This window comes from Erpetoichthys calabaricus, chromosome 17 (assembly GCF_900747795.2).
Source record: "Erpetoichthys calabaricus chromosome 17, fErpCal1.3, whole genome shotgun sequence".
In the NCBI taxonomy this organism is placed as follows: Eukaryota; Metazoa; Chordata; class Cladistia; order Polypteriformes; family Polypteridae; genus Erpetoichthys; species Erpetoichthys calabaricus.
Genome location: NC_041410.2, coordinates 317,488 through 341,242, shown reverse-complemented (window position 1 = coordinate 341,242; position 23,755 = coordinate 317,488). Strand labels below are relative to the sequence as shown.

At 55.0% G+C, this 23,755-nt stretch overlaps 1 protein-coding gene across 3 annotated transcripts; it reads left to right on the top strand.

Moving 5' to 3' along the window:
• The first annotated feature begins 3,256 nt into the window (after nt 1-3,256).
• kcnj21 (potassium inwardly rectifying channel subfamily J member 21) lies at nt 3,257-22,146 on the top strand. Of its 3 annotated transcripts, none has more exons than XM_028822876.2 (5): nt 3,257-3,601; nt 4,679-4,876; nt 18,287-18,382; nt 19,595-20,435; nt 21,501-22,144. In XM_028822876.2, exons 3-5 carry the CDS (start codon nt 18,290-18,292, stop codon nt 21,854-21,856), a joined length of 1,290 nt encoding a protein of 429 aa, XP_028678709.1. In that variant the 5' UTR covers nt 3,257-3,601; nt 4,679-4,876; nt 18,287-18,289; the 3' UTR covers nt 21,857-22,144. The 3 variants fall into 3 exon arrangements, with proteins under 3 accessions (XP_028678709.1, XP_028678708.1, XP_051776772.1); XM_028822875.2 differs by having other exon boundaries at nt 4,676-4,876; XM_051920812.1 differs by lacking the exon at nt 3,257-3,601 and having other exon boundaries at nt 4,717-4,876; nt 21,501-22,146.
• The last annotated feature ends 1,609 nt before the right edge of the window (nt 22,147-23,755 follow it).

Here is a 23,755-nt window from a genome sequence, read left to right as displayed (position 1 = left end):
GTGCATCCATCCATTTTCTGGTGCTACTCCTTCCAGTGCCGTCTACAGCAACTTGAAACTTGTCCTGGCTGAAGGGGACACAAGATGGCACAAAGCCATCCAGGCCTGCACTACTGCCTCCATTTTACATTTAAGGCCGGGCCGCGTCTGTACAAGAAGACACCTCGAGATCTTACACCTGAACTTGTGGGACCTGCATGAACCCCAGTACAAGAATTAGGACACTGCCATTGTCACGGTCACCGTCACTGCCAGTTCACACACACCAGAAGCTCACATCAGCACGCACTTGTATGTTAAACGGCAGCGTTGGCACCTGCGTGTGGCCGAGCCAACAGAGCCCCCCATCCACAATGAGTTACACACCGCGATTGTCTGTAAAGAGGCGGGTGACCCTGCAGAGCAGGACTTGCATTATGTGCTATATAAGGTGCCCTACCCACCTAATAGGCAGCTTTCTTTTTCTGTATATAGCGCCTCCCATATATATCTGTCTATCTTATATGGTGCCTTTCTATCACAAAATGTGTATCCACAGTTGATGGTGGCGCTACATAAATACAGTGTAGTATGATGATTAGGATTATGATGATGATGTTAGCTGTAGTAATATCTCTTTGAGATCAATGAAGTGTCTCCTCTACTGTGCCTTCCTCTGTCTCTCTGTCTCCCTCACTTTTTATATTGTGCTCCCGGTGGTCTCGGCCACATACTGTATACAGTATACTCAGAGTGACAGACAGGCGGCTTTCTAGGCTACAGCGCACCTTCCATCGCGACCTCCCCCCGAGTGACGGACCGGCGCGGCAGACAATAATAATCTGAGCCGACTACGACAGTAAGCCGTCAAGGCTCCAGACTGGTATGGGCACAGGCCTAAGGGGGGGGGGGGGGGGGGGGGGGGGGCTCAGATACGCTGATTCGGGGACTGCTGGGCTCGTCCCGGCCCCCCCCCCCCCTCACCCACAGGCCCGTGCGGATGGCGGCCCGGCGCTGTCTGAGGTGCTGAACCGCCGCTCCTTTCGTTTTCTGTTTTCTTCAAGCTGCCGCTTCACGGATGCCAACCCCGAGCCCCCGAATTTAACGGCGGGGACGCGCGGACTGATTTGCTCTTCGTTAATCGGCTCAGAATTCTTCCCATTCGCCGACTGCCCTTCGACAACCAAAGTGAGGACCCGACTCTCTGTGGCCACAAGAAGAGCTGAGCCGAGTGTACCCCGATGTCCCGGCCATCCCGCCCCTAATCGTCCCCTGTCCCTTACCGCTGCACATTGGTGGCGGTTGACTAACTGTCTATGGAAAGAGCCGTCAGAGTAGTTCGAAAGGCGCTATAATTCTTTAATTTATTTACATTAAGTGAGCTGATGTTTCTATTGTGTATCTCGTTATTGTCGCCATATTGGGAGTCCAGTAACGTGACACCTGACCTTGAACTTCTGGCCTTACCATCTGGGCAGTGTGGTGGGGGCCAAAGACAACGCCACTTGAGACTTGTGTGTTAATTCTGGAGATCAGATGCGCCAGGCTAACGCCACGGGTCGTCTTTTGTTATTTTTCATAAGCACATTGTAGTTCTATACGCTAAATATATGCATAGAATTGGGGTGCTCTTCAATGAACCCCCTCAGTCTCCATTCATCGTTACATTTCTGTCTTCTCCTTCTGCGCCGCCACCACCCGAATGTACCCGGATACCCCAACCTGCCCCGAGGCCCGCTGCGTCCAATCCCGTAACAGAAAGCCATGAAGTGTTTGTTAGGCCAAAGGCCCATCGGGGGGTGGCAGGACTTTTGTCCCCCTTGATCCCCTTTTGATTTTTTTCCTGTCATTTCAAGACGTAAACGATGGATATTTAAGGAGCCCGTTATCTTTTATGTAAGTGTGACTGATTTCTTTGTGTTGAATGTTAATTTGTTTTGTTGCCTTTGCACGGAACTTCTGTGCCGAGTTGTAAAGCACGTCGTCTGAATGAAGATGTGCTGCCCAAGTAAAGGACGTTGTCATTGTCACCTGTCAGAACCCGCCCAAAACACCGAGAGTCGGGCTGGCGGCGGTGGTCCTACTTTTAGGAGGACTTGTGACAACACGAAGCTTCTCTGCTAGCATAGCCGTGTGGTGGTCCGTCTACAGGGCACTACTTGAAACGCTGCTGTGTGGCGAAGCTGTGCCACTGAAACATCGCTGGCATTTCTGGCCACTTCAGCAATGAGAAGAGGGCTGGCACTGGTGACAACTGCGCTGCCTGTTCGAAGTGCCCACAGATTAAGAAGTCGCCATGGTGGTGCTGGGCCTAGTGTGGCAGCAGTAAGCGACACTCTGTGACATCCTTACAGGAGTGGCACTGAACAGCAGAGATGGTGTGGTATGTCAACGTAGGGGTTTGTGAACTGGCAAGGAACACAGCGATGGGTGGACCCTCTCACTTGGCAGGTGCCCATGGAGCTGATGTGGGCGGCCGAAGGAGAGCCGACACAAATGACAGCATTTACAGTGCATGGCATTTGTCAAAATCCGTGAAAAACTCCGAGCGTGGCGTTAATTAGGAAGATTCATCGGCTCATTGACTTGAGAACTGTGTTCCTGGTTAGCGGCATGTGAAGGTTTTCAGTTGGGTGACATTAATTCATTATCATATGTATATAGCGCCTTTCATGCTCAAAGCACACAGAAGGTTCAAATAAATGCCAATGCGGATACAAACGAATATGAAACCTTAAAGGTCAAACAAAAGCAGCAGACAATCAGGCTCGTTATATGTCACCGTTTGGTGCTGCCGTCCGCCGTGACAGTCACAGACGCCAATAAGCGACGGATCGCTGGCATTTGGTGCCCTCCTCGCGCACTGTCTGGGTGGCCCTGCGCTTTGAACCCGCGTCTTAAAACTGCAGAGGGCAGATTCAAACTAACGAGCGCCCCCCTGAGGATGGTTACTCCCTTGCACCCCTTCTATAACAGACCGCTGGGCCAATGGAGGGCAGTGTGGTGGTATCGATGGGCGCTGATTGACACCTGCTTTCGTGTCCCTTCTTTAGTGCCACAATAAACGCCCCTTTAATATTAACGAGACCAATTGGATTCCTCAAGGATGCTGTAAGCGTCTGGGTGGCGTTTGCTGCCAGCCCCCCCCCCCAAAGCTCCGTGAGTGTTTTACAATCGCAAGCCGTGCAGGGGCATAAAAGAGGGACAAGGACCTCCTGAAGATATCTGGACGCCACGATGTCCTGATTTGCCAAGTCATGCCCGCCGACTCGAATTTTAAGAGGGCTTCACGTTTCCGTTACTTCTCAAACGGAGCACATCCGTTCCAGCCGAGCGACCTCCAAACTTGGAATTCAGAAGTCCCGTCCACAGGGGTCTCTCTCGCAGCTTTCCTCGCCGCCCTGTAAAGGGTTAATCTGGAGAGGGGCTTCAGCAGACACATGAGCGACATCTCCTCCCGTTAATGTGCTCTGCCTGGAGCACTCGGCTCGCCAGTCCTCCCGTCTAAGGATCCGAGCGGCGCTTCAGATAAATGCGAGCCCACGTCACCTTCAGGGGCTCCGCTCTCCCGCCGACCACGGAGGCGCCCTGACGAGCGATGGAAGCAGCGGCCACCGGGAGGGTAGGTGGAGACGTGCGGTCGGCGGGGCTCGAGCCGAAAGTGCAGATTCACGAGTGACAAAGCGGCTCGCCCCGTACGGCACGGCGGAGAAGAGGAGACTGCGGCGCGGGGGCCGTCGGATCCGCTCCCGGGGGCTGCTTGGTCCTTCTCGTCGGTGAACAGATAGTCTTTACGGGGCAGCACAGTCCGCCGCTGGAGCTTCTCATCGCCCTTTCATCACAAATTAGAATGGAGAGCCGAGGAGGAGCCGGAGTGGCGAGCACTGGAGCACCGGACCTCCGCCGCGGTCACCGGGAGTGCCAATCACACATTACGAAGAAAGGACGGCAGGCGCGACCTGCTCTCGGTTGACGGAACAAACCTCTTTAATTCTCCGAACAGGTTGTACTTTTGCCGCCATATTATTTATTATTTATATCGTTGTTTCGAACCCGCCGACCGCCTCAGAGAGACCGCTCGGTCCTGCCCGATCCCGGGACTGGATGGCCTCCCCGACCTCGAACATTTGACACCCCGAATGATTTTAGTCGGTCCTGACAGGACTGGGGCGCCCCCTCAGACCGGCACAACAGGTAAGACTTGGACAAGTCACGGCGTGGGCTGCCGAAGCCTCCCTTAACGATTGATCGTACAGGAAAGTGAACGGTCCCAAGCAATTCACCTGACGCCGGGCTCCGTGCGTTCATCTGAAGGATGATGAGAACCTCGATTACTCGGGAATCGACCGTAAAGTAAGGCGGCCCCGTTAACGTGCTCGCTGTCCGAACGCAGTCCGCTGGTTAATAATTAATGAGCGCACACACCGGGCCTGATTCGGGGACTTTTTAATTAATGGCTGAGCGCTGCGGAGGGACGCGACTTGTTTTCCACTTGGAAGCTTTTATTAAATTTGCACCGGACTCGTTTTTCTTGCTGTGAAGGCGGTCATGAAGTGCGATCTGTTATGGTGACAAACGCCCGACAAGTTCCTTGTAGTCATCCGGCTGCACTGAGCGCCTCGAGCGAACCTCAAGTCTCCGCGCCGGACACCTCGCACTCTTCCCTGGGTGACTCTCCCTTTTTCTTTTCCTTCAGCAGCTGTTTGCCATGAGGAGGACGGCGGCGAGGTGATCGCAGACAGATTCACGTCCTTACCGGTGGAGACCAGGACTGCCTTCGGGGGAAGCGCACCTCGACGGCGGCTGGAGGAAGTCCCACCTACCGCCCCCTTCTGGTATTTCGGCCGATCGAGGAGCTGCCTGCTGGACAAGCCCTGACAACCTCCAAGAAACGCAGGTAAATCCCGGAGGACGGCGGAGCCTGGGGAGGGACGGCATTGGCCGGCTGGCCGGCCTCGTTATCTCAAGGCTTTAAAGAATTCCATTAACGGCCGGTGCGGGGTGTTCGGCGTGTACTTTCTGGAGGGTTGCAGGAGAAGAAGTGGAGCGCGGCGACGGGCTCATTTTTGACAGGTGACGTTAGGCAAGAGGCGAGGACAATTACAGTCGCCAGGGTGACAAATGCCGCTGACCAGCACGCCTTCTGCTCGCGTGTCCGAGCGCACTTTTATGACTCCACAGATAATTGAACACAATTACTTTCCGACAGGCACATTTGTAGCCCGGGGCGGCGGAGCACCGCGTTCAGATTTTTTTTTTCAATCCTTTGTTATATTTGTAAAGTTGAACGCCAGAGTGGGGTCCCCGTTCAGGATGCTAGACCCCCCCCAGCCGCCCTCCCCGGGTCCTGTGAGGCAGTGGCTGATTTAGGGAGCGATCGCGGATGGCTGTCTGATTGATCGCGTTAATTTGCCCCTATCTGTTCGCTAAATTATCCCTGCTGGGAAATCCAATATAGCGGTGCGGCAGGATGTGACGGTCTATTAAATAAATTCAAATTAAAATACAATGGAGTGGGATATTCATCGGAAATATTCCTACTAGGTCTGCTAAGTGGCGTGTGTGTGCGTGTGTGCGTGTGTGTGTGTGTGTGTGTGCGTGTGTGTGTGTGTGTGTGACGGAGTCAACGGAGACAATTCAGACGGTAAGCGCATCTCGCTCATCGCGCGGGGATCCGGAGCCTGACCCGGCGGCACACGAGCCACGCAGGAGCCGACAGGACTGTAAGTCGAGGGCTCTGCCATATCCCGAGCTGACATTTTTACTGTGCCCGTGCAGAGCCAGTCGTCTGCGCGGCTTTGGAAAGCTCGCCATGTAAAAAGAGTGAAGAAGGAGGACCGGCGCTCATCGCGCTGATGGGCAGTTCATGGCGGGCGGGCGAGCTCCCCCTGTGTGCCCTTTCCGTTAAACCCGCTCGATCAGCAGTTTCTTACCCACAGACTCCTGGCTCACGGCGACTGTGAATTAAAATTAAGAAGCTCGAGAAATTGGATCGATATCATTTCATTGACATTCGGATAACAAAAGAAAAGAAAGGCGCCCGTGAATATAAAGTGGCAGGTTTGCCTTCTGCAGTCTGCGTGTTCTCCCCGAGTTGACCTCACTGTCCTCAGGGGTTCAGGCGTCCCGAGCTGGCACCCCGAGCAGGGTCCAGGATGGCATGATGAACGTAAATAGGAGTCGATGCCATATCGAGGGCTCAGTTAGCTGCTGGCTGAGATGTCGCACTTCCTTGCTGTCCATTATGGCGCCCTTCTGACTTTGGGAGTGACAGAGGCTTGGTGTTCGTGCTCGTTTAGCGACCTGCTCAGGGTTTGGTAGAATGGAGGGCTGGCTGGCATACTGAGTGCCTCCAGCGAGTCGCTGCACCATTAAAATGAAGGTGCCAGGGCGGCCATCCCCTTGACCCTTTACTCGTGAAGAGATGGCGACACATTTGTGAAATCCTCTGGCTTCTTCATTTTTAAAGGACATTTAAGTCTTCTTGATCTGACACATCCTGACCATTAGACCTTAAGGGGGTTTGTTGTGTCCACAAATTGGGAACCTTTTAACAGCCGCCTTCATGAGTGGACCTTTGACGTAACGACAATGGGGTCTTTGGTGGAGCCAGGCAGCCCAGTAAAATGCCATGAGCGCACGGTGGTCTCTTTAATTCAAAAGGGGTCTTGTGTGCTGGCAGCACTCGCTCCCTGCCAGGAGTCCCTTCAGACGCGCCCGGCGGCCCTGATTTCGGAAGAGCTCTCCCTTCTCGTGTAGGTCCTGGAGCTCGTTGGGGTGCAGAACATCCCCCCCATTTCCATCATGGACAGTGACAAGTGACACACCCACTGTCAAACTGGCACCCAGCTATATGCCCACGGGGTAGAAATTGGGTCGGCGGTACCCAAAGTGACTTGGGTTTCATGTTTACGTCACACGGCGTCTCTCCATGGCACTTGAGCGGGTTGCGGTTTCTTATTTCTTTACAGTGCCAGTGCTGGCAGGTGAATGTGTGCCCTTAGGGTCACTCCATGTGCAGGACAAGTCGCCCGAGTGACCTGCATGTCCGACATTAATCAGGGCCGAACCCCGACCCTAGATGGGGGTCCCAAACGTGCAAAGTCAGCGGACGCGTCACGACTCGCACCAGACGGGACGCCCCGCCAATTCGAATGCAATGGCGGGCTCTTAATGGGACATTAGACGCGCCGCTGGGCTGATCTCTCGGATATTTACCGATGTTTTAAAAAACCTTCTCGGACCTCTTAAAAGGTCCGCCATGAACTGGCCCGTCACTTGCAGCCACTCCGTGTGACAGATGAGGCTCCTCGTCCCTAATGCGGCAGACTCTTACGAGACGAAAATGTGGAAAATGACCTTGAGAGGAAATGGAGACAAATGGACGAGCCGGCCGATTGTGTGCGCCGGAGCCGGCAGTGGACGTGCGGCGGCGTCTTTATTAAATAAAACATAAAAAAAATAAAAACAAGCAAACAACGACTTTAAAACGGAGACGGCAGCGACTCTCGGGATGTGGCGAGTGGCGAGTGGCGAGTGGCGGCCCTCTGTGAGCTGCAATGCGATTTACCAAACGGACACTTCTGTGTATTGAGTAATCGGCGAGGATGTGCTGTTGATGTCCAGGCAGGCGTCTCTTACTGCTGGCTCTTTGCTGGTCCTGTAAATGACAACACTAAGAACAATGACATCCCATTTTTAACGTCAAATCCAAAAGTGTCACACTCGGCGTGAGGTAGGAAGCGCGCAGACTGACGACCGCTCCGAATGGTTTGCAGTTTGCTGCTTCATCCCGCTGCCTGTTTGTCATTCCAACAGATGGCGCATCTCAAACATCACCCTGGCTTTTAGCAATCCCATACCAGATGACATATAACAGAGACGGGGTGCACTGCAAATGTTAACGCTCAGGTCTACATTGACTTTCAACCCATCTTGGACAAGGCAGCAGAGCAAGTAAAAAAAATAAATGGGCAACACAGAAGAGTGGCAACTCCTGGACGTGTCACAAAACTGGGCACCTCAGCTTGTGCCACCACCAGACACCACCAGTGGCCTTCTTCGAATGAAAATTTTGGAGAGACCTTGCAGATCTGGGAGAGAGATGCAGTGAGAAGGGGCTTAGAGAAGCTGTGTGTGTGTGTGTGTGTGTGTGTGTGGTGATGACGTTCCTCTGCTTAAATCCATTGCTCTGGGTATGTGGCCACCAACGACCCCTAGTTTGGCTGATGGACTTGATGTGCAGGAGATGGGCGAGGCAGAGAAACAATCAGCAATGGCCGATTAGAGGGGGCACTGGCCTATGGGCGCCATCACTCATCCAGCGCCCCCCCATCATCCACTCTTCAAGAGGGACCCCCCAATACGAACACACTCCAGTCTCTGAGGGGATTGTTCAGCCACCGCTTCCTAGGGTCACCATGTACTCTGAAGCATGGAAGCAGGGCTACTGGGGGGCTGCTGAAGGTGGCCAGTGGAGTCTTAGTGGCAGACCCCTCTCCACCTGCTCCAGCCACAGGACCCCATTTTCTAACAATCATCGACAATTTAGCAGCCTTCTGAAGTCGTCTCCTCCTCTGTCGCTTTCCTGTCGTTTTCTTTCTCTCACACCTTGTCACCGCCTCGCGTGTCGTGTCGCGTTTGTGGAGTGACAGCAGCGGCAGGCGGGCGCCCCCTTCTGGTTTCAGTTGTGGTCACCAGTGGTGGCGAGTGGATGTGACGCCGGCAGAGATGTCACTGTGATGACTTTCTTTCTTTCTTTCTTTCTTTCTTGTGATGCCCGGTGGCGATCTGCGGTTGGCACGGAGATGTCCTGTCCAGCTGGAAGAATCCAAAGTCATCTGCTAGAACTCGGGAGGAGAGCAGGGGTCCGAATTACCTGACAAATGGGGGGAAAAGTGGGCCTTAGTGAGGGTTTGTTCAGTCCTTGGCACTGCCAAGTGAGCCCACCGATCGATGCCTTTAGTGGCCATTGGCTGTGGGGCTCCTGTCGGGTGGTCCCGTGCTGGGTGGTCTTCACAACTTCTGATTGTGCTGGTCACACTTTTTCTTCCTAATTCGACTGTGCGTTGGTGCGTTTCGATGTTTAAGTAAATGTGACAAACAGCGGATGGCGACACAGCGTGACAAGATGGAGTTCACTTTCGGTTATTTATTTATTTTTTATTATTTGTTTATAGCGCCCCTCCCTGAGCGCAGCTTCAGTGTCATACAACTTACTAAATACAGAATGGAGGACGCTGAACCAAATAAACGCATTCTGAGTGCGGGCACCGGACAGGGCGCTGGCACAGTGGCCCCCCGGACCCCCACCCCGTCACCTCGCGAGGAGTGATGTGGCCGCTCAGCTCTCTGTCGTGTCTGTCTAATGACGTTAAGGTTGAGTCGAGCCGCCATTCCCCGAGTCCCCTGAACTCTAAATCGATAAATCCAATTAGTAAGTGAAGACGGATCGCCTTGTGGGGTCGTTAGTGGTCCGTGCGCCTGCTCGTGCTAATTAACATGCGGTAGTCCAGCGGCATGACGAGTGGCAGATGGGACAGACAGCTGCTTATTGTCACACACACTGCGCTGCGGTCACATGGCCCTGACTACATCGCCCTCAGTGTCTGAACTCTCTTGTTAGGTCCCCACCGTCCCGAGTGGAGTGAAGTTCTCCCCTGCTGTGCTGATCAGCGTACCCCACTCCAGTTTCGCGTCCGCGCCCCCAGCCTGTACTTCTTTAAAAGACTTCTGGCCAGTCACCCCAAAGCCAATCCTGACAGCGGCCAGTGTGAGGCAGGAGCCGAGGAGGACTTGCGTCGTAAAGCACAGACCCATCAAACCCAAACTATTTAGATTTTTGTGTTCCTCACCCTGATGGGTGTCCTTGGGGGGCTCTTTGGCAATCGCCCAACATTCTCAGTCCATTTTCCTGAGGGCACTCCAGAGGGTCCATTGCAGGGCACACCCTTGTGAATTTGCTTGACAAATCAGCTTAGAAATTCACCGTCGTGTGTGCACTGGCAGCAAACTCCCACAGCTCGACGGACCCCCGGCTGTCGCTCCTTCATATCACCAAACATTGAAAACTCACCAAGAGACCCCCACAGTCCTGAAGGTCCCATCTGGACTGTTGAAGACCACGTCGGGTTTTGGCAGGACAAATCACGGCTCCTGATGGGAGGCGGGGCTTCAGGCTGACCAATCCACAATCAGGACACCCTCACTAGTGGGAGTGGCTCAGGTTAGGGTGTGGCCAGGGTAGTCTTCTAGTTGGCCATGTGTGACAGTGGATGGTCATCCCATCTGGGGTGGACTTCTGATGGGAGTCTGGGGACATCGAGATGTAGCAGTGGCTGTCAACAGAGTACGGAGAAACTCTAACCTCTGTGGGAAAGGCGCCATATAAATTAGGTCAAATATGACAGGCACTGTGTCACAAATCGAAATAGACCCTCATAAATGGACGGGTGCTGACAGACGGTGTCTGCACTGGTCATTCGGGCGCCATGGTGGAGGGGCTGTAATTGGCGTCACTCCGCTGGGCACAAGTCCCCCATTACATGTACGGTAACAGCCTTGTGAAGCTGCACCCCCCCGCTGGCCGACATGAGTGGGTCTCTGGAGCCAAAGCTACGAACGTTGCATGGATTTTAAGCCAACTGGGCCTTCGCCTTTAAATTGTAACGCTGAGCTGACGTGGAGCCGTGAAGATCAATGCAGATGGCCTTCTGGGAGCTCGGCAATGGACGCCTGACAGCTAAATCCTCCAAAGCGATGGAAGTCTGACTCGGCCGAGCACCTGGGGGGCTTCACGAGGTCGGCGATCGAGCGGCTAATGGCGAGTCTGACAGGCGGGCCGGACGACTCTGAGGACTCCATCACAAGCCCGCTTGGTCAGAGGATTACGTCCGGCAGGCTGAGCTTCTAATTTTACTGATCAAAATTCAAGTCGCGTGCCAACTGAAGGTGAGAGGCGATCCTCAATAGTAAAGCTTGGCACCTTGTGTTTAATGGCCGGCCGGCGGGCACAGAACAAGCTGTGAGGTGATGGCCACGAGGACCCTTGGGTCTTGATTGTCTAAGGGGACTCTTCTGTGGCACCCCAGTATCCAAATGTGAGGGCCGGGCATAACGATGTGTGCCCGGTAGAACCCACTGGCAGACATTTTGGGGGAAATGCAGGGTCAGCATGGAGTGAAGGCTAACCTGACCAACCAAGCACAGGGGCAGAGTGAGAGAAGCGATGGTCCATCCATCTATCAAATGAGTCCACTTAGCCCTGGCACCCATCGTGATGGGTAAGGTAGTACTGGGTGGGATCAGGCCATCACGGTGGTCTTGTAGTGACCCACGTGCACCGGACGGGTTCACACCTCACGTGCCACCCTCACCTCAAAACGGAGTCTGAATGAATCCTGAAGCAGATGGGCCAGCAGCGGCTCCTGATGCCAGCTAAACCCACGTGTGCGCTCACGTGTGCCCGGTCTCCTGAATTCGAGCCTCACTGATGTCTGCCTGTGCCGAGATGAGACTCTGAAATGTGAGACTGGCAGCGCAGATGAAGGCCCCGTCACAAACCTGGCGCCGGTTTTGATGCTGCCGACTCAAGTCACCCGAGGAGACGTCTCTGAAGTGCATGTCGGGTTTTCATCCTCGTCGTTCTCTGAAGCGGAGACGTCGCTCAGAACTTGTGGCGCACCGGCTGAGCGTCGCACACGTGGGGTGGTGAGGGCCTCGCCTGCTCCCTGGGGGTCCGTGAGGTGCTCATCATCGATGGCTTGTCCTCGCTGCTGGTCTCATGTTCTCCACTCGGGTTCTGCTTTTGGCCAAATCACATTTCATCAAATCAACGGCCTCGGCCTTTCACTTCTTGGTGCAGATTCTGATTTTCTCTTCAAAAATACCATTTTGTGGTTTGAGTCCCGTTGTATCATTAAAAGCAAAGATGCGGACCCCAACTCTGACATGATGGCAGAAGGAGTGCCCAGGGTGGCTAAAGGAATGTGCATGGCAGGGCTGCTTTGCTCCTGCTCAGGTATGCCAGTGTGAGTGCCACCTGGCATGGCCACAGCACCAGGGTGATATGCCATTTTATTTATTGCAATCGCTGCAATCTGGAATGACGTCTCATGAAGACCCCACTTGGAATCGGATTAAGGTGGGGATTCTGATAGCTGGGACCCCGTGACCTGCACCGATGGACGGAGCTTCTGGTGGGCGGAGCTCTGGGACACATGATTAGTGATGGGGCTTCTGGTGGGCGGAGCTCTGTGACACATGATTAGTGATGGGGCTTCTGGTGGGCGGAGCCCCATAACCCACACTGATTAGTCAGGGCTTCTGATGGGCGGAGCTCTGTGATACAGGAGTAGTGATGGGGCTTCTGGTGGGTGGAGCTCTGGGACACATGATTAGTGATGGGGCTTCTGAAGGGCGGAGCTCTGGGACACATGATTAGTGATGGGGCTTCTGAAGGGCGGAGCTCTGGGACACAAGATTAGTGATGGGGCTTCTGGTGGGCGGAGCTCTGTGACACATGATTAGTGATGGGGCTTCTGAAGGGCGGAGCTCTGGGACACAAGATTAGTGATGGGGCTTCTGGTGGGCGGAGCTCTGTGACACATGATTAGTGATGGGGCTTCTGAAGGGCGGAGCTCTGGGACACAAGATTAGTGATGGGGCTTCTGGTGGGTGGAGCCCCATAATCCACACTAATCAGTCAGGGCTTCTGAAGGGTGGAGCTTCTGGTGGGCGGAGCTCTGTGACACATGATTAGTGATGGGGCTTCTGGTGGGCGGAGCTCTGGGACACAAGATTAGTGATGGGGCTTCTGGTGGGCGGAGCTCTGTGACACATGATTAGTGATGGGGCTTCTGATGGGCGGAGCTCTGGGACACAAGATTAGTGATGGGGCTTCTGGTGGGCGGAGCTCTGTGACGCATGATTAGTGATGGGGCTTCTGGTGGGCGGAGCTCTGTGACACATGATTAGTGATGGGGCTTCTGGTGGGCGGAGCTCTGGGACACAAGATTAGTGATGGGGCTTCTGGTGGGCGGAGCTCTGTGACACATGATTAGTGATGGGGCTTCTGGTGGGTGGAGCCCCATAACCCACACTAATCAGTCAGGGCTTCTGATGGGCGGAGCTCTGTGATACAGGAGTAGTGATGGGGCTTCTGGTGGGCGGAGCTCTGTGACACATGATTAGTGATGGGGCTTCTGGTGGGCGGAGCTCTGTGACACATGATTAGTGATGGGGCTTCTGATGGGCGGAGCTCTGGGACACAAGATTAGTGATGGGGCTTCTGGTGGGTGGAGCCCCATAACCCACACTAATCAGTCAGGGCTTCTGATGGGCGGAGCTCTGTGATACAGGAGTAGTGATGGGGCTTCTGGTGGGCGGAGCTCTGTGACACATGATTAGTGATGGGGCTTCTGGTGGGCGGAGCTCTGTGACACATGATTAGTGATGGGGCTTCTGATGGGTGGAGCCCCATAATCCACACTAATCAGTCAGGGCTTCTGAAGGGTGGAGCTTCTGGTGGGCGGAGCTCTGGGACACATGATTAGTGATGGGGCTTCTGATGGGCGGAGCTCTGGGACAAATGATTAGTGATGGGGCTTCTGGTGGGTGGAGCCCCATAATCCACACTAATCAGTCAGGGCTTCTGAAGGGTGGAGCTTCTGGTGGGCGGAGCTCTGTGACACATGATTAGTGATGGGGCTTCTGGTGGGCGGAGCCCCACTGCACACGTTGAGTGACAGGCCTGAGGTGGGCGGAGCTGCAGGTGTCCATTGCTGTCTGCTTTCTGTCAATTCTCGCCATTTCTTTTCCTTTTGTTTCGTTGTTTTCTTTCTTTCCTGTTTGATCTCGTTTGTATGTCGTGTTTTAGGGTCGGGTCATTCAAGGACACCCACCTGCGCTCCCCTCCTTTGTTGCCAGCTCCAAGCCAAGCGCCCTGACGTGCGGATGACCAAAGAGAAGCAAGAGAAAGGAAGAGGAACAATAAGAGCCCAGGAAGCGCAGGGACAGCACGTTCAGGTGACGAGCAGCCGAGGCCGAGCCGGGTGGCCCTGACCTGCGCTGAGCTCCGCCCCCTTCAGCTTTTCCCCACCTTTCCAGCTCAGGTTTTGGGGGTCCGCTTGCCTTTCTGCTTCGTCGTTGGGTTCTGTGGTTTGTATTTTTTGGCACTTTAGTGACATTTGTGAGGTCCTGAATTTCATTTTGCTTTGTCTTGCTGTTGTTTTGTTCTTCGTGTTTCGTCCTCTTCAAATATTTCAGGATGTTTGACCAATGGCCTCCAAGCTCCACTCACTGCCAGGTCGCCTCAGACCCTGGTCACAATGACCACCGAGCTGGCACCCTCGTGTGTGGCACTCCTCTCTTAAAGACGTCAGTTTCGCTCACGTCGGGCCAAATGTAAGTGCAGGATGGCGTGACGCCCGTGATGCCCTGCAGCGCGCCACCTTTTGTCTGCTGCATTGTGTGCTTTGTTGGTGGCCTTTGGGCTTCCGTCTCACTTGTGGTGACGCCCTTTTGTATTATGACAGGTGGCAGCTTTGAAAGGCAGGCTGCGGGACATTTTGTTCAACTTTATTATGAAATGAGAATAAACGACACAGGAGGGGCACAGCGGGTACCTGATCACTCTGAGACGCCAGCTGTGCCAACTGTCCAGCTTGAGCATCACCTTGTGAATGATGTGGGCTGGGCAGTTGGAGTTTGCAGGGCACCACCATTTCATTTATAGAATGGCATTCTGTTGTGGGGTGGCATGGGGGCACAGAGGTAGCATTGCTGCCAGGGTTGAAGTTCTGAGTGTGCAGGTTCTCCCCATGCCAGTGTGGGTGATACACTGGCGCCCTCTCAGGGTGTTGTCCCTGCCTTACACCCGATGACTGAATTCTGGGGTGGACCCCACCCTGGGTAAGCCAGTTAGGATGATGGGTGGGTGGATTCTGAGGTGATGTGGATGCCAGTGGTGGACGCCAGTGGTTGGATGTCCTGAAGAAGCCACCATTTGGGAGGTTTGGGGGATTTGCTTCTTCTCTGATTTAACTTATAAGGGAAGGTCACATCTGGCCAGGGCCGAGTGTCACGGGGTTCTTGTCTTTAGCTGAAGGTTTGTCCCCTGTGGCCAGCGCTGTTGTCACCTTGGCTTTTTTGTTGTAAACCTTCGCCGCGGTGGGCTTGACCCCCTAATGCCGCCGCTGCTGCTTGAGGTCGACTTTCTGTGTCGTTGCCTTCTTGGGTTTTATTGCTCCATTTTCTTTTTTTTTTGGCCAGGGCTTTCTTGGTTTTTCCTCTCCCTTTTTTTCCATGTTAGGCCACGCCTTCTTTAGGATTGGTGGGCCCCCCAGTCCCTTCCTGAGGACACATGTTCAGAAGGGGTGGAGCTTGGGGGGGGGGTTCTTGACCCCTGCTGGGCGTGGCCTGCTGGTGCCGACTTCCCACACACACACCAGGTGGTCTCGAGTCACCCAGGAATAGCCCTCCATTTTGGGGTCCACCTCAATCTGATCTGGTTTGTCATCCCTAAGCTCACCTTCTCTCGTTGTCCACGTCTTTGGCAGCAAGTCCATCATCAGGCCATTTAAAAGGAGGGCCGCTAATGCCCACCGTAGACTCTTTGTGTCCCCCGAGTGTAGACCCCCAGACTTGCACCCCTGCCAGTCCCCGTTTCAAAGCCCCTTTGTGCGTCACGCCTTCTGCCAGGTGCTGCCGTAACCACTTGGGAAGCTAAATGGAAACTGAAGAGGAGACAAGCCGGGGAGACGGGGGTCTGGGGGGCGTCCTTGTGCCACTTAATCGCTGCTTCTCATAGGCGGCCATCAAAAGCTTTTCGTTGAGTTAATTGTCCACGCCGGCCTTCTAAAAGCTGCTTTACGTTCAAGGCCACCATCAAGTGTGGCGTCACTCTTAGAAATGCTGCCTGCCAAAGAGAGAAAACAAAACGCGGCCAGGCGGGCAGGCGGGCGGGCGGGCGGGCGACCTTGGCTCCCACTCAGATGACGCCAACGCTCATTCACCGCTGACAGAGGCACAGAGACAAGAGAGCAGCCTGGTGACGTGGAAGGTGGCCTTCAACGAGCGCACGAATGTCACGTCTTCGGTGTGTTGGCGCCAAGACTGGCTTCATTGAAATGGCAGCTTGGCTTTGTGGTGCTGAGGTGTCACCCATCGTGTGGCTGCACTCCGGTCCTAAGCTGGATCCTGATTTGGTTTGTCATGTGGTGGGTATCGGTGCCCGCTCCTAACATCTCTCTGTCTCTCCGTCACACCGCAGGACCGCCATCTGACCCACTCTCACAGACACTGGCCAGCCTGCCATTTTGTGACTCGTCGGTCCCCTTCAGTGTCGGTGGCGACCAGAGCCAACCGTGAGGGTGCAGGGCACAGGGCACAGACAGCTGTGGTGATTTAGTTTGAATTCCATTTAAGGTACAAACCTCAGAGGATCTGCTGGGCGCCTGGCGACTTTCGGATGCCCATTGAACTTTTGCAGGCTGTTTCCTTCTTTACCTTCAGCCTTCTGGGTGGTCCTGTGTGAGGGTCCTGTGTGAGGCGTCCAGTGGCAGGCAATGCTGGCACCATTTTTAGCTCCACTCTCGTTGTCTTTTGGTCTGAAAGGCACAATCCGAGTCGCTGACCACACAAGACGTCACAAGCGCCAGCCTGGAATTGTCACCGAGCTGCAGGTGTGCGTGACTCGCCGTCCTCGCTGCCATCTAGTGGTCAAAACCAAGTAACACCTTCTACCCACTGATGTCAACGCCAGCCTTGAAAGAGTTAATAAAAGTACATGCAAAAATATTACAAACTTCAAAACTAAATGAAAATAATGCAAAAAACTGCAAATGACACTAAAAGAGTCCCAAAGGGGGGTTTGTTCCTGCCTTGCGCCCTCTGCTGGCTGGGATTGGCTGCAGCAGACCCCCGTGACCCCGTGTTAGGACAGAGCGGGATGGTTGGATCCTAAAGGGAAAAGCTGAGAGTAAGAAATCCTTAATGCAAACGAAAAGACAAAATGCAGGCAGCCAGGTGGCACAGCGGAGGGCACACTGGACCCCCAGCCACCGTCTGTCACTTCTGCTCTCTCTGCCTGCACTGTCGCTCCTTACTTAGCTGCCATATAGCGATGATCAGCCGTGTCCGGTCCACCAGAAGACACCCCCTGAGTCACTGCCCAGTGTCTTTGAGTTACCAGGGCACTTTCAGTTTGCCCATTAATGCCCACCCCAGCCAGCCCAGGGCACCAGGGTGAACGCACACACACACACACAAAGGCCAATTCAATCTCACTAACTCCTCAGGCTTGTGTGTCTCTGGATGGTGGGACCCCCACAGACACCTCCGACCTCCTGACTGTGCCAGCACTGCGCCACTTGCCACCCGGACGCTGACCTGAAGCCGGCGTGAGTGTGACGTGACGAGGACTGCAGTCCTGCACCCTGCTGGACACGGAGGCCAGTTGTCATTTTAACTCTTTGCTTGCAGTCGTACTTGTGGGGCACACAATGTGGGTGTCACCCTCTACCTCTGTGCCCACATGGCATGTCCTCTCTGTCCAGTGCAGTGCCCTAACCTGAGTGAAATTCCAGTTTGCCATTCGCCCCTCAGCTCTGATGAATGCTGAAAATGTGTGGCATCGGGCACAAGTGGCAGGTCAGGGCTGTGACTGGCATTGGTCAGCAGTGGAGTGAAGCCCCAATTCACCAATAAGCACTTTGATATAGCGACACTGGCGGCTTGGACTGGGCTGCTGTGGGTGAGTGTGCCATGTTTGGAGTTGGTGTTCTCCTTGTGCCCAGCACTTCTAGGAGAAATATCGAAAATGGATGGCACAAATCCAAGAGAGGGGCACCCTGGCCACTGGCACTGAACGGCTGGGCCAGTCTCGGGATGCCACTCCTTTTTCTCACTCCTCGCTCTCTGGGTGCTGCATGAGGACAGTAGGCAGGCCCACCCATCTTTAGAGGCCACTGGGTGAAGAGAGCAGGGCACACCATCCAGAATTTGAACCCATGTCTCACACCCTCTGAGGTTCCTTTGGAATTCATATTTTCCTGGTGGTCCTCAGTTTTTGGATGTCGTGAAACACATAAATTGAACAATTCACGAGGTGGCGAGCACGAGTGGCATGGTGCCACTAACCAGCACCTTTGAACTCTCAGAAGGCCCCTCTTGTAGGCCACTGACCCCGGGCGCCACTGATCAGCCCCACTGTTGATTCTTCAACTCTTGGCCCAGCCGCGTGGCGCAGTTGAGGGCACGAGTGACACGGGGACCACCTGTTGACCTGATCCTGGATTGTGTCTTGCAGGAGATGAACGATTACAGAGGCTACTCCATGGGACAAGACGTGGAAAATCGCGATGGCAAGTTGCCAAAACAACGCTGGGATGCCCCCAAACAGAAGGTCAGTCGGGTTCATTTGGGACCCCCAAGTATCCAGTGGGTCAATTAAAGAATAGGGTGTGTGCCCCTCCAGTGCCCCAAGGACATGTGGTGCTATTGGGCCCAGTGAGTCCATCACTCCCACTGGACATACCACATGGACTCCTCCCTCAGCGAGGTGACGATGGCCACTGCGGCGGGTCACTTCACCCCCAAGGTCTCTGAGCGACTACATGCATTGAGGGCCCAAATGTGCCCACCCCAGAGCCACGCAGATGACCAGTACAGACAGGTGGCGCCAACGTCCTGACGAGGATGGGATTCGAAGCCGCAGCCCCCACAACACCACCCTCTGTGATGATCTCATGTGAACTGGGCAGACTGGGCCAGGTGAGTGTCACTGGGGTAACAGGGCAGCAAGGCAGGTGGTCTGCACCCTCAAAGTAATCATCACGGCATGCTGAGCCACCTTGGTGCCCTCCCCCTCATGGCTTTGTGAGGCCCCCTTGTAACCCACAGGATGGCTGCTTTGATCTCCAGTGTGTGACCCCGAGAGTGTCACCTGACCTGTCAATGCCCCTGGAGGTGATCACTACACAAAGGCGCTATGTAAATGAAAGGTGTGCCACTACTTCACCCCCGACTACTGTGGCATGGTACTGAGAAGATGGCAGCACGCTCTGTGCCCATGGCCCACCATGCCCCATGTTACTGCCCTGTGAGCCCACGTGAGGAAGCCTGGTGGGAGACGCTCTGGCATCCCTGAAGTCACCGCGTACTTCAGGATGAGACCCCGTCATCTCATCCCCATGTAGGTGCCGGCATGGCGAGGTCTGGGGGGTCAAAGTGTTTCTAGACAACAAGACCCCAGGTCGCCCCTGCAGTGGCCATCGATCACCAGACTGGCATCCTCAAGGTGGCAAATCTCAAATGGCCCAGGGTGCCCAAACTGGCCAATGACTGGAGTGGGCATGCAGCCATGGACATCGACACAAGGGGGTCACAAGGTGGTATGGAGCTGGTGAACAGAGTGGCAAGCTCCACGCAAACAGGAGGGAATCTGAGAGGTGCCGGCATGGTGTGGCTTCACTCCCTGGCATCTGACTGGCATGACGTGCCCCCTTCACAGAGTCAGGTGATCCTCTCCTTGCCCTCCGGCTGCCTGACCCAGAGACGCCACATTTGTGATCTTCCGTTAAGGCGCCTTTCACATGTGTCTCTTGTCGTTCTCAAGGTGCCCACTGACCGCACTCTGGTGGTCGCCAGCGAGCCCAGCAAGAAGAGGCGCCAACGCTACGTGGAGAAGGACGGCAAGTGCAACGTTCACCACGGCAACGTGCGCGAGACCTACCGCTACCTGAGCGACATCTTCACCACGCTGGTGGACCTCAAGTGGCGCTTCAACCTGCTGGTCTTCACCATGGTCTACACCACCACCTGGATCTTCTTCGGCTTCATCTGGTGGCTCATCGCCTACATCCGGGGGGACCTGGAGCACGCCGAAGACCGCAGCTGGACCCCCTGCGTCAACAACCTCAACGGCTTTGTGTCGGCCTTCCTCTTCTCCATCGAGACGGAGACCACCATCGGCTACGGCTACCGGGTCATCACGGACAAGTGCCCCGAGGGCATCATCCTGCTGCTGGTGCAGGCCATCCTGGGCTCCATCGTCAACGCCTTCATGGTGGGCTGCATGTTCGTCAAGATCTCCCAGCCAAAGAAGAGGGCCGAGACCCTCATGTTCTCCAACAAGGCTGTCATCTCCCTGAGGGACGGCAAGCTGTGCCTGATGTTCCGGGTGGGTGACCTCCGCAACTCCCACATCGTGGAGGCGTCCATCCGTGCCAAGCTGATCAAGTCCAAGCAGACCAAGGAAGGCGAGTTCATCCCCCTCAACCAGACAGACATCAACGTGGGCTTCGACACGGGCGACGACCGCCTCTTCCTCGTGTCGCCCCTCATCATCTCCCACGAGGTCAACGAGCACAGCCCCTTCTGGGAGATCTCCAGGGCCCAGCTGGAGAAGGAGGAGTTTGAGATTGTGGTCATCCTGGAGGGGATGGTGGAAGCCACAGGTGAGTCAGGGGGGGTGGGGCCTTATGGTCGGCTTGTGAGCCCCCCGCTTAGCTTACCTCATTTACGTGCCAAGGTGCCGGAGAGGGTAAACGAGCAGCACAGGATACAGACCCCCAAACCAGCGTCAGCCACGTCTGCACTCGCTCCGGGACCCGGGCAGTGCCCGCTGTGTGAGATGACGCCATTTACAAGCAAGATGCCCCCTTTAGCTCGATGGGTTCACAGGACGCGTGTTGGACAGGACGGGACCCTTGAGGACGGGTGGCGCCCAGAATGTGCACCCATTTACGAATCCGAAACACAAGCCCCTTGAAGGGGCCCCCTAGTGTACATCCCGGGTGCCTTGAGCAGGGGACAGGCGCTATATAAATAATATTCTAAGGCTCCGCGTGCAGGACGAGGGCCCAAAGCAGGTGACGCGCCCCTGGCATGTTCAAGACCCTGAGGCTTCGGGGGCTCATCTGGACAGAATCTCCGAGGTGGGCACATCAGCTGTTTTTGCTTGAAAGCGTCAATTGGAGGGGGCCAGAAGTGAGGTGGGCAAAGTGTCAAGTGATGAATTCGTGGCGGCCGGGCCCGGGACTTTGGGTGCTGTGACAGAATGACGTCCCTTCCGGGGATGGTCCGTTATAAGCTTGACGCTGCCCGCGGATGACTCAAAGGCGCTATATTATATTATTAATAGAACTATAATATATTATTATATTCACCTGTCCAATAACTAAGTGTACTTGGTAAGTCACTCGACCACCCGGCCCTGCCCTGCGAGCGCTCGACTCCCTCTCGCAAAGCGCAGACACGGGTTCAAACGCACTCGCTCCGTGGTGACGTCAGCGGGCACCGCGTCCTCTTCAGGCGTCCGCCGCCGATCGACTCGGCTGTTTGCACAAAACGGCCACAAGATGGCGACATCGGCCCATCTGCGATCGGCATTGAAACGCAGGCGGGGAATTCCGGGAAAGACCGAAGACTTGAACGGCGGCGGTGGCGGCGCCTCGGGCTTGGCCCAGGGGTCCCCTCGCTGGCTGACGTCTCCTTCTTCTTCTTCTTGTTTCCCCCGACAGGGATGACGTGCCAGGCCCGCAGCTCGTACCTGGACTCGGAGGTGATGTGGGGCCAGCGCTTCATGCCGGTGCTGACGCTCGAGGAGGGCTTCTACGAGGTGGACTACGACACCTTCCACAACACGTACGAGACGCCGACGCCCACCTGCTCGGCCAAGGAGCTCGCCGAACTGGCCAACAAGGGGGAGGCCATCCCCCTGGCGCCCCCCGCCGGCCACCCGCAGAGGCTGACGCCGGGCACGGAGAGCGAGCCGGGCGCCCAGTCGGAGCATCAGCAGGCCCGGGGAGCCGACGAACGTGACCCGGAGGAGCAAACCATCAGCAACGGGGACCTGAGCCGGGGAGACGCCGAGTGACCACGACGGGGACAGCCGGGCCAGAGATGGAGTAGAAAAGCAAACCGCCGACGACAAAGATCTGAGCTCCGTTTGGGCCACACGTGGGGACTCGAAGGACAGACGCATCTTATGGGGTTTGTGGGGGGGACATCGAGCGAGCGCCATGGACACCCCGGAGGTGACCCGCCAGGTGACACGTACGGGAAAGGCGCTAAATGAAGGAACGATGTGAAAACAAACCCCAAACTGAACAATCATCAATTATTGTAATGGGAATTGACTTTAGATGATGGTGGGGGGCAGAGGGGGGGCGCCTTTAAATGTGCTTGAGGGGCACTATATACTGTACAGACAGACAGACACATGTATATTTAGGAAAGATGAACTCCTATTTTAAAAGAAAAGTCTTTTTAAGAATCACCAACTTGAAAAGAGCCACAAAATAAACTCTTTGGAAAAATGCTGCCAATCAATCAATCAAAACAGAGAGCGAGTGGCGCTGCTGGTGTTTAGAGGGGCATCTGGATATGGCACCCTGCACCACGCCAGGCCGGGCTCCACTGTCATTGTCACTTCAGGGTGACAGACAAACATCAGGCCTGGATGGGACGTTCACAGTGCGCAGTCAAGCAAAAGGCCCACTGAAGGCCGCTCGGAGCAGTGAGCAGGTGGCAGTGCCACCCAATGTGGCTTCACTGTGCTCATCAGCCTTTTTTTCCCCAAATCAGCTGCCTACTCCCTAAGAAAATACCCAGTAAGACACAAGGAGACCTCCTAGAACTCCCCATTTTATAAAATTACGAGCCAAGAATCAAATAAAAACCCTCTGGACTTTGAATAAAACACACGGTGCCAAGGGGCTTCTTTGGAGCCATGCCACACGGGAGCAGTCGGCATGAAAGCCTCAGAAAGTGCCTTTAGATTTTGGTAGAAGGCGCCATAAATAAGTGTGAATGGAACAGCAACGATTGGTACGGCCCCCCGGTTTTAGAAAGACCCCCGGGCACGCGGAACGCACACCCCAGGCTCAGTGCTGGCTCTCTTGCTCGGTCGTATCCTGCCGACTACACTTTGTCACCATTTGTCAAGTGAGCCTGGTAAGGGCCCAGCAGCAGCAGCCGCCCGCAATGCGAAGCCAAAGTCCCACATCCCGCCAAGTCGCACGTGACCCTCACCCAAAGTTAGGAGGTGGGCGCGCGGCTTAGGTAGGTGGGGTGGTCTTCATCAAAGGGGCAGACGTGACCCTTATTTATCGTATTCAGGATTTCATTTTGCTCAATGCAGAATGTCGAGGACAGCGGAGCAGATAAAGTCTGCATTTTTCATTGGCGTCTCCCTCCCGATTTCCCTTTCAGTGCGGACGAATACCCGGCGCCACGTTTTGGGGTACGTCACTCTGCTTTTTACTTCATTAGGTCACAAAATAAAACCCCACAACGTGGGCGAAACTCCAAAGGCCGCAACAATCGTCACATGGAGGTGAAGGGCGCTGTATGAGGAGCAGAAATCCACACGTGTTGGAAAGCATTTGCATCATCACTCCTGGTGTGGCACTGGGGACCGATGGGCACTGCCATGTCAGTTTAGGGTCCGTGTGTTGGTGGGACCACTGAGCAAGTGCAGCAGGCATGTCTCAAGTCAAAGATTTGATCCAAAATGGAGGACAAGTGTCCCATCATGAAGCCACAGCAGTGGATGGCACCCATTGGGCACAGGTGGGCGGTCATGACCACTATACTGGCACAAACGAATGGTCAGCCCCTCTAGTCAAACAGACTGAGCTCATCACAGGAGACCCCCAAGCTGATTCATGTCGGACCACTTAAGTGGTGTCAGTCGGCCCAGCGGGCACAGGGAGGTCCAGCACATTCAACTTGACCCTGAACTCGTGCCACGGAGGCCCCCTCGTTGTTCATT

Coding starts and splice junctions, on each gene's coding strand:
- kcnj21 (XM_051920812.1), top strand. CDS start 18,290: ATGAACGATTACAGAGGCTACTCCATGGGACAAGACGTGGAAAATCGC. Junction 18,383..19,594: donor GGGATGCCCCCAAACAGAAG/GTCAGTCGGGTT, acceptor GTCGTTCTCAAG/GTGCCCACTGACCGCACTCT. Junction 20,436..21,500: donor GGGGATGGTGGAAGCCACAG/GTGAGTCAGGGG, acceptor TTCCCCCGACAG/GGATGACGTGCCAGGCCCGC.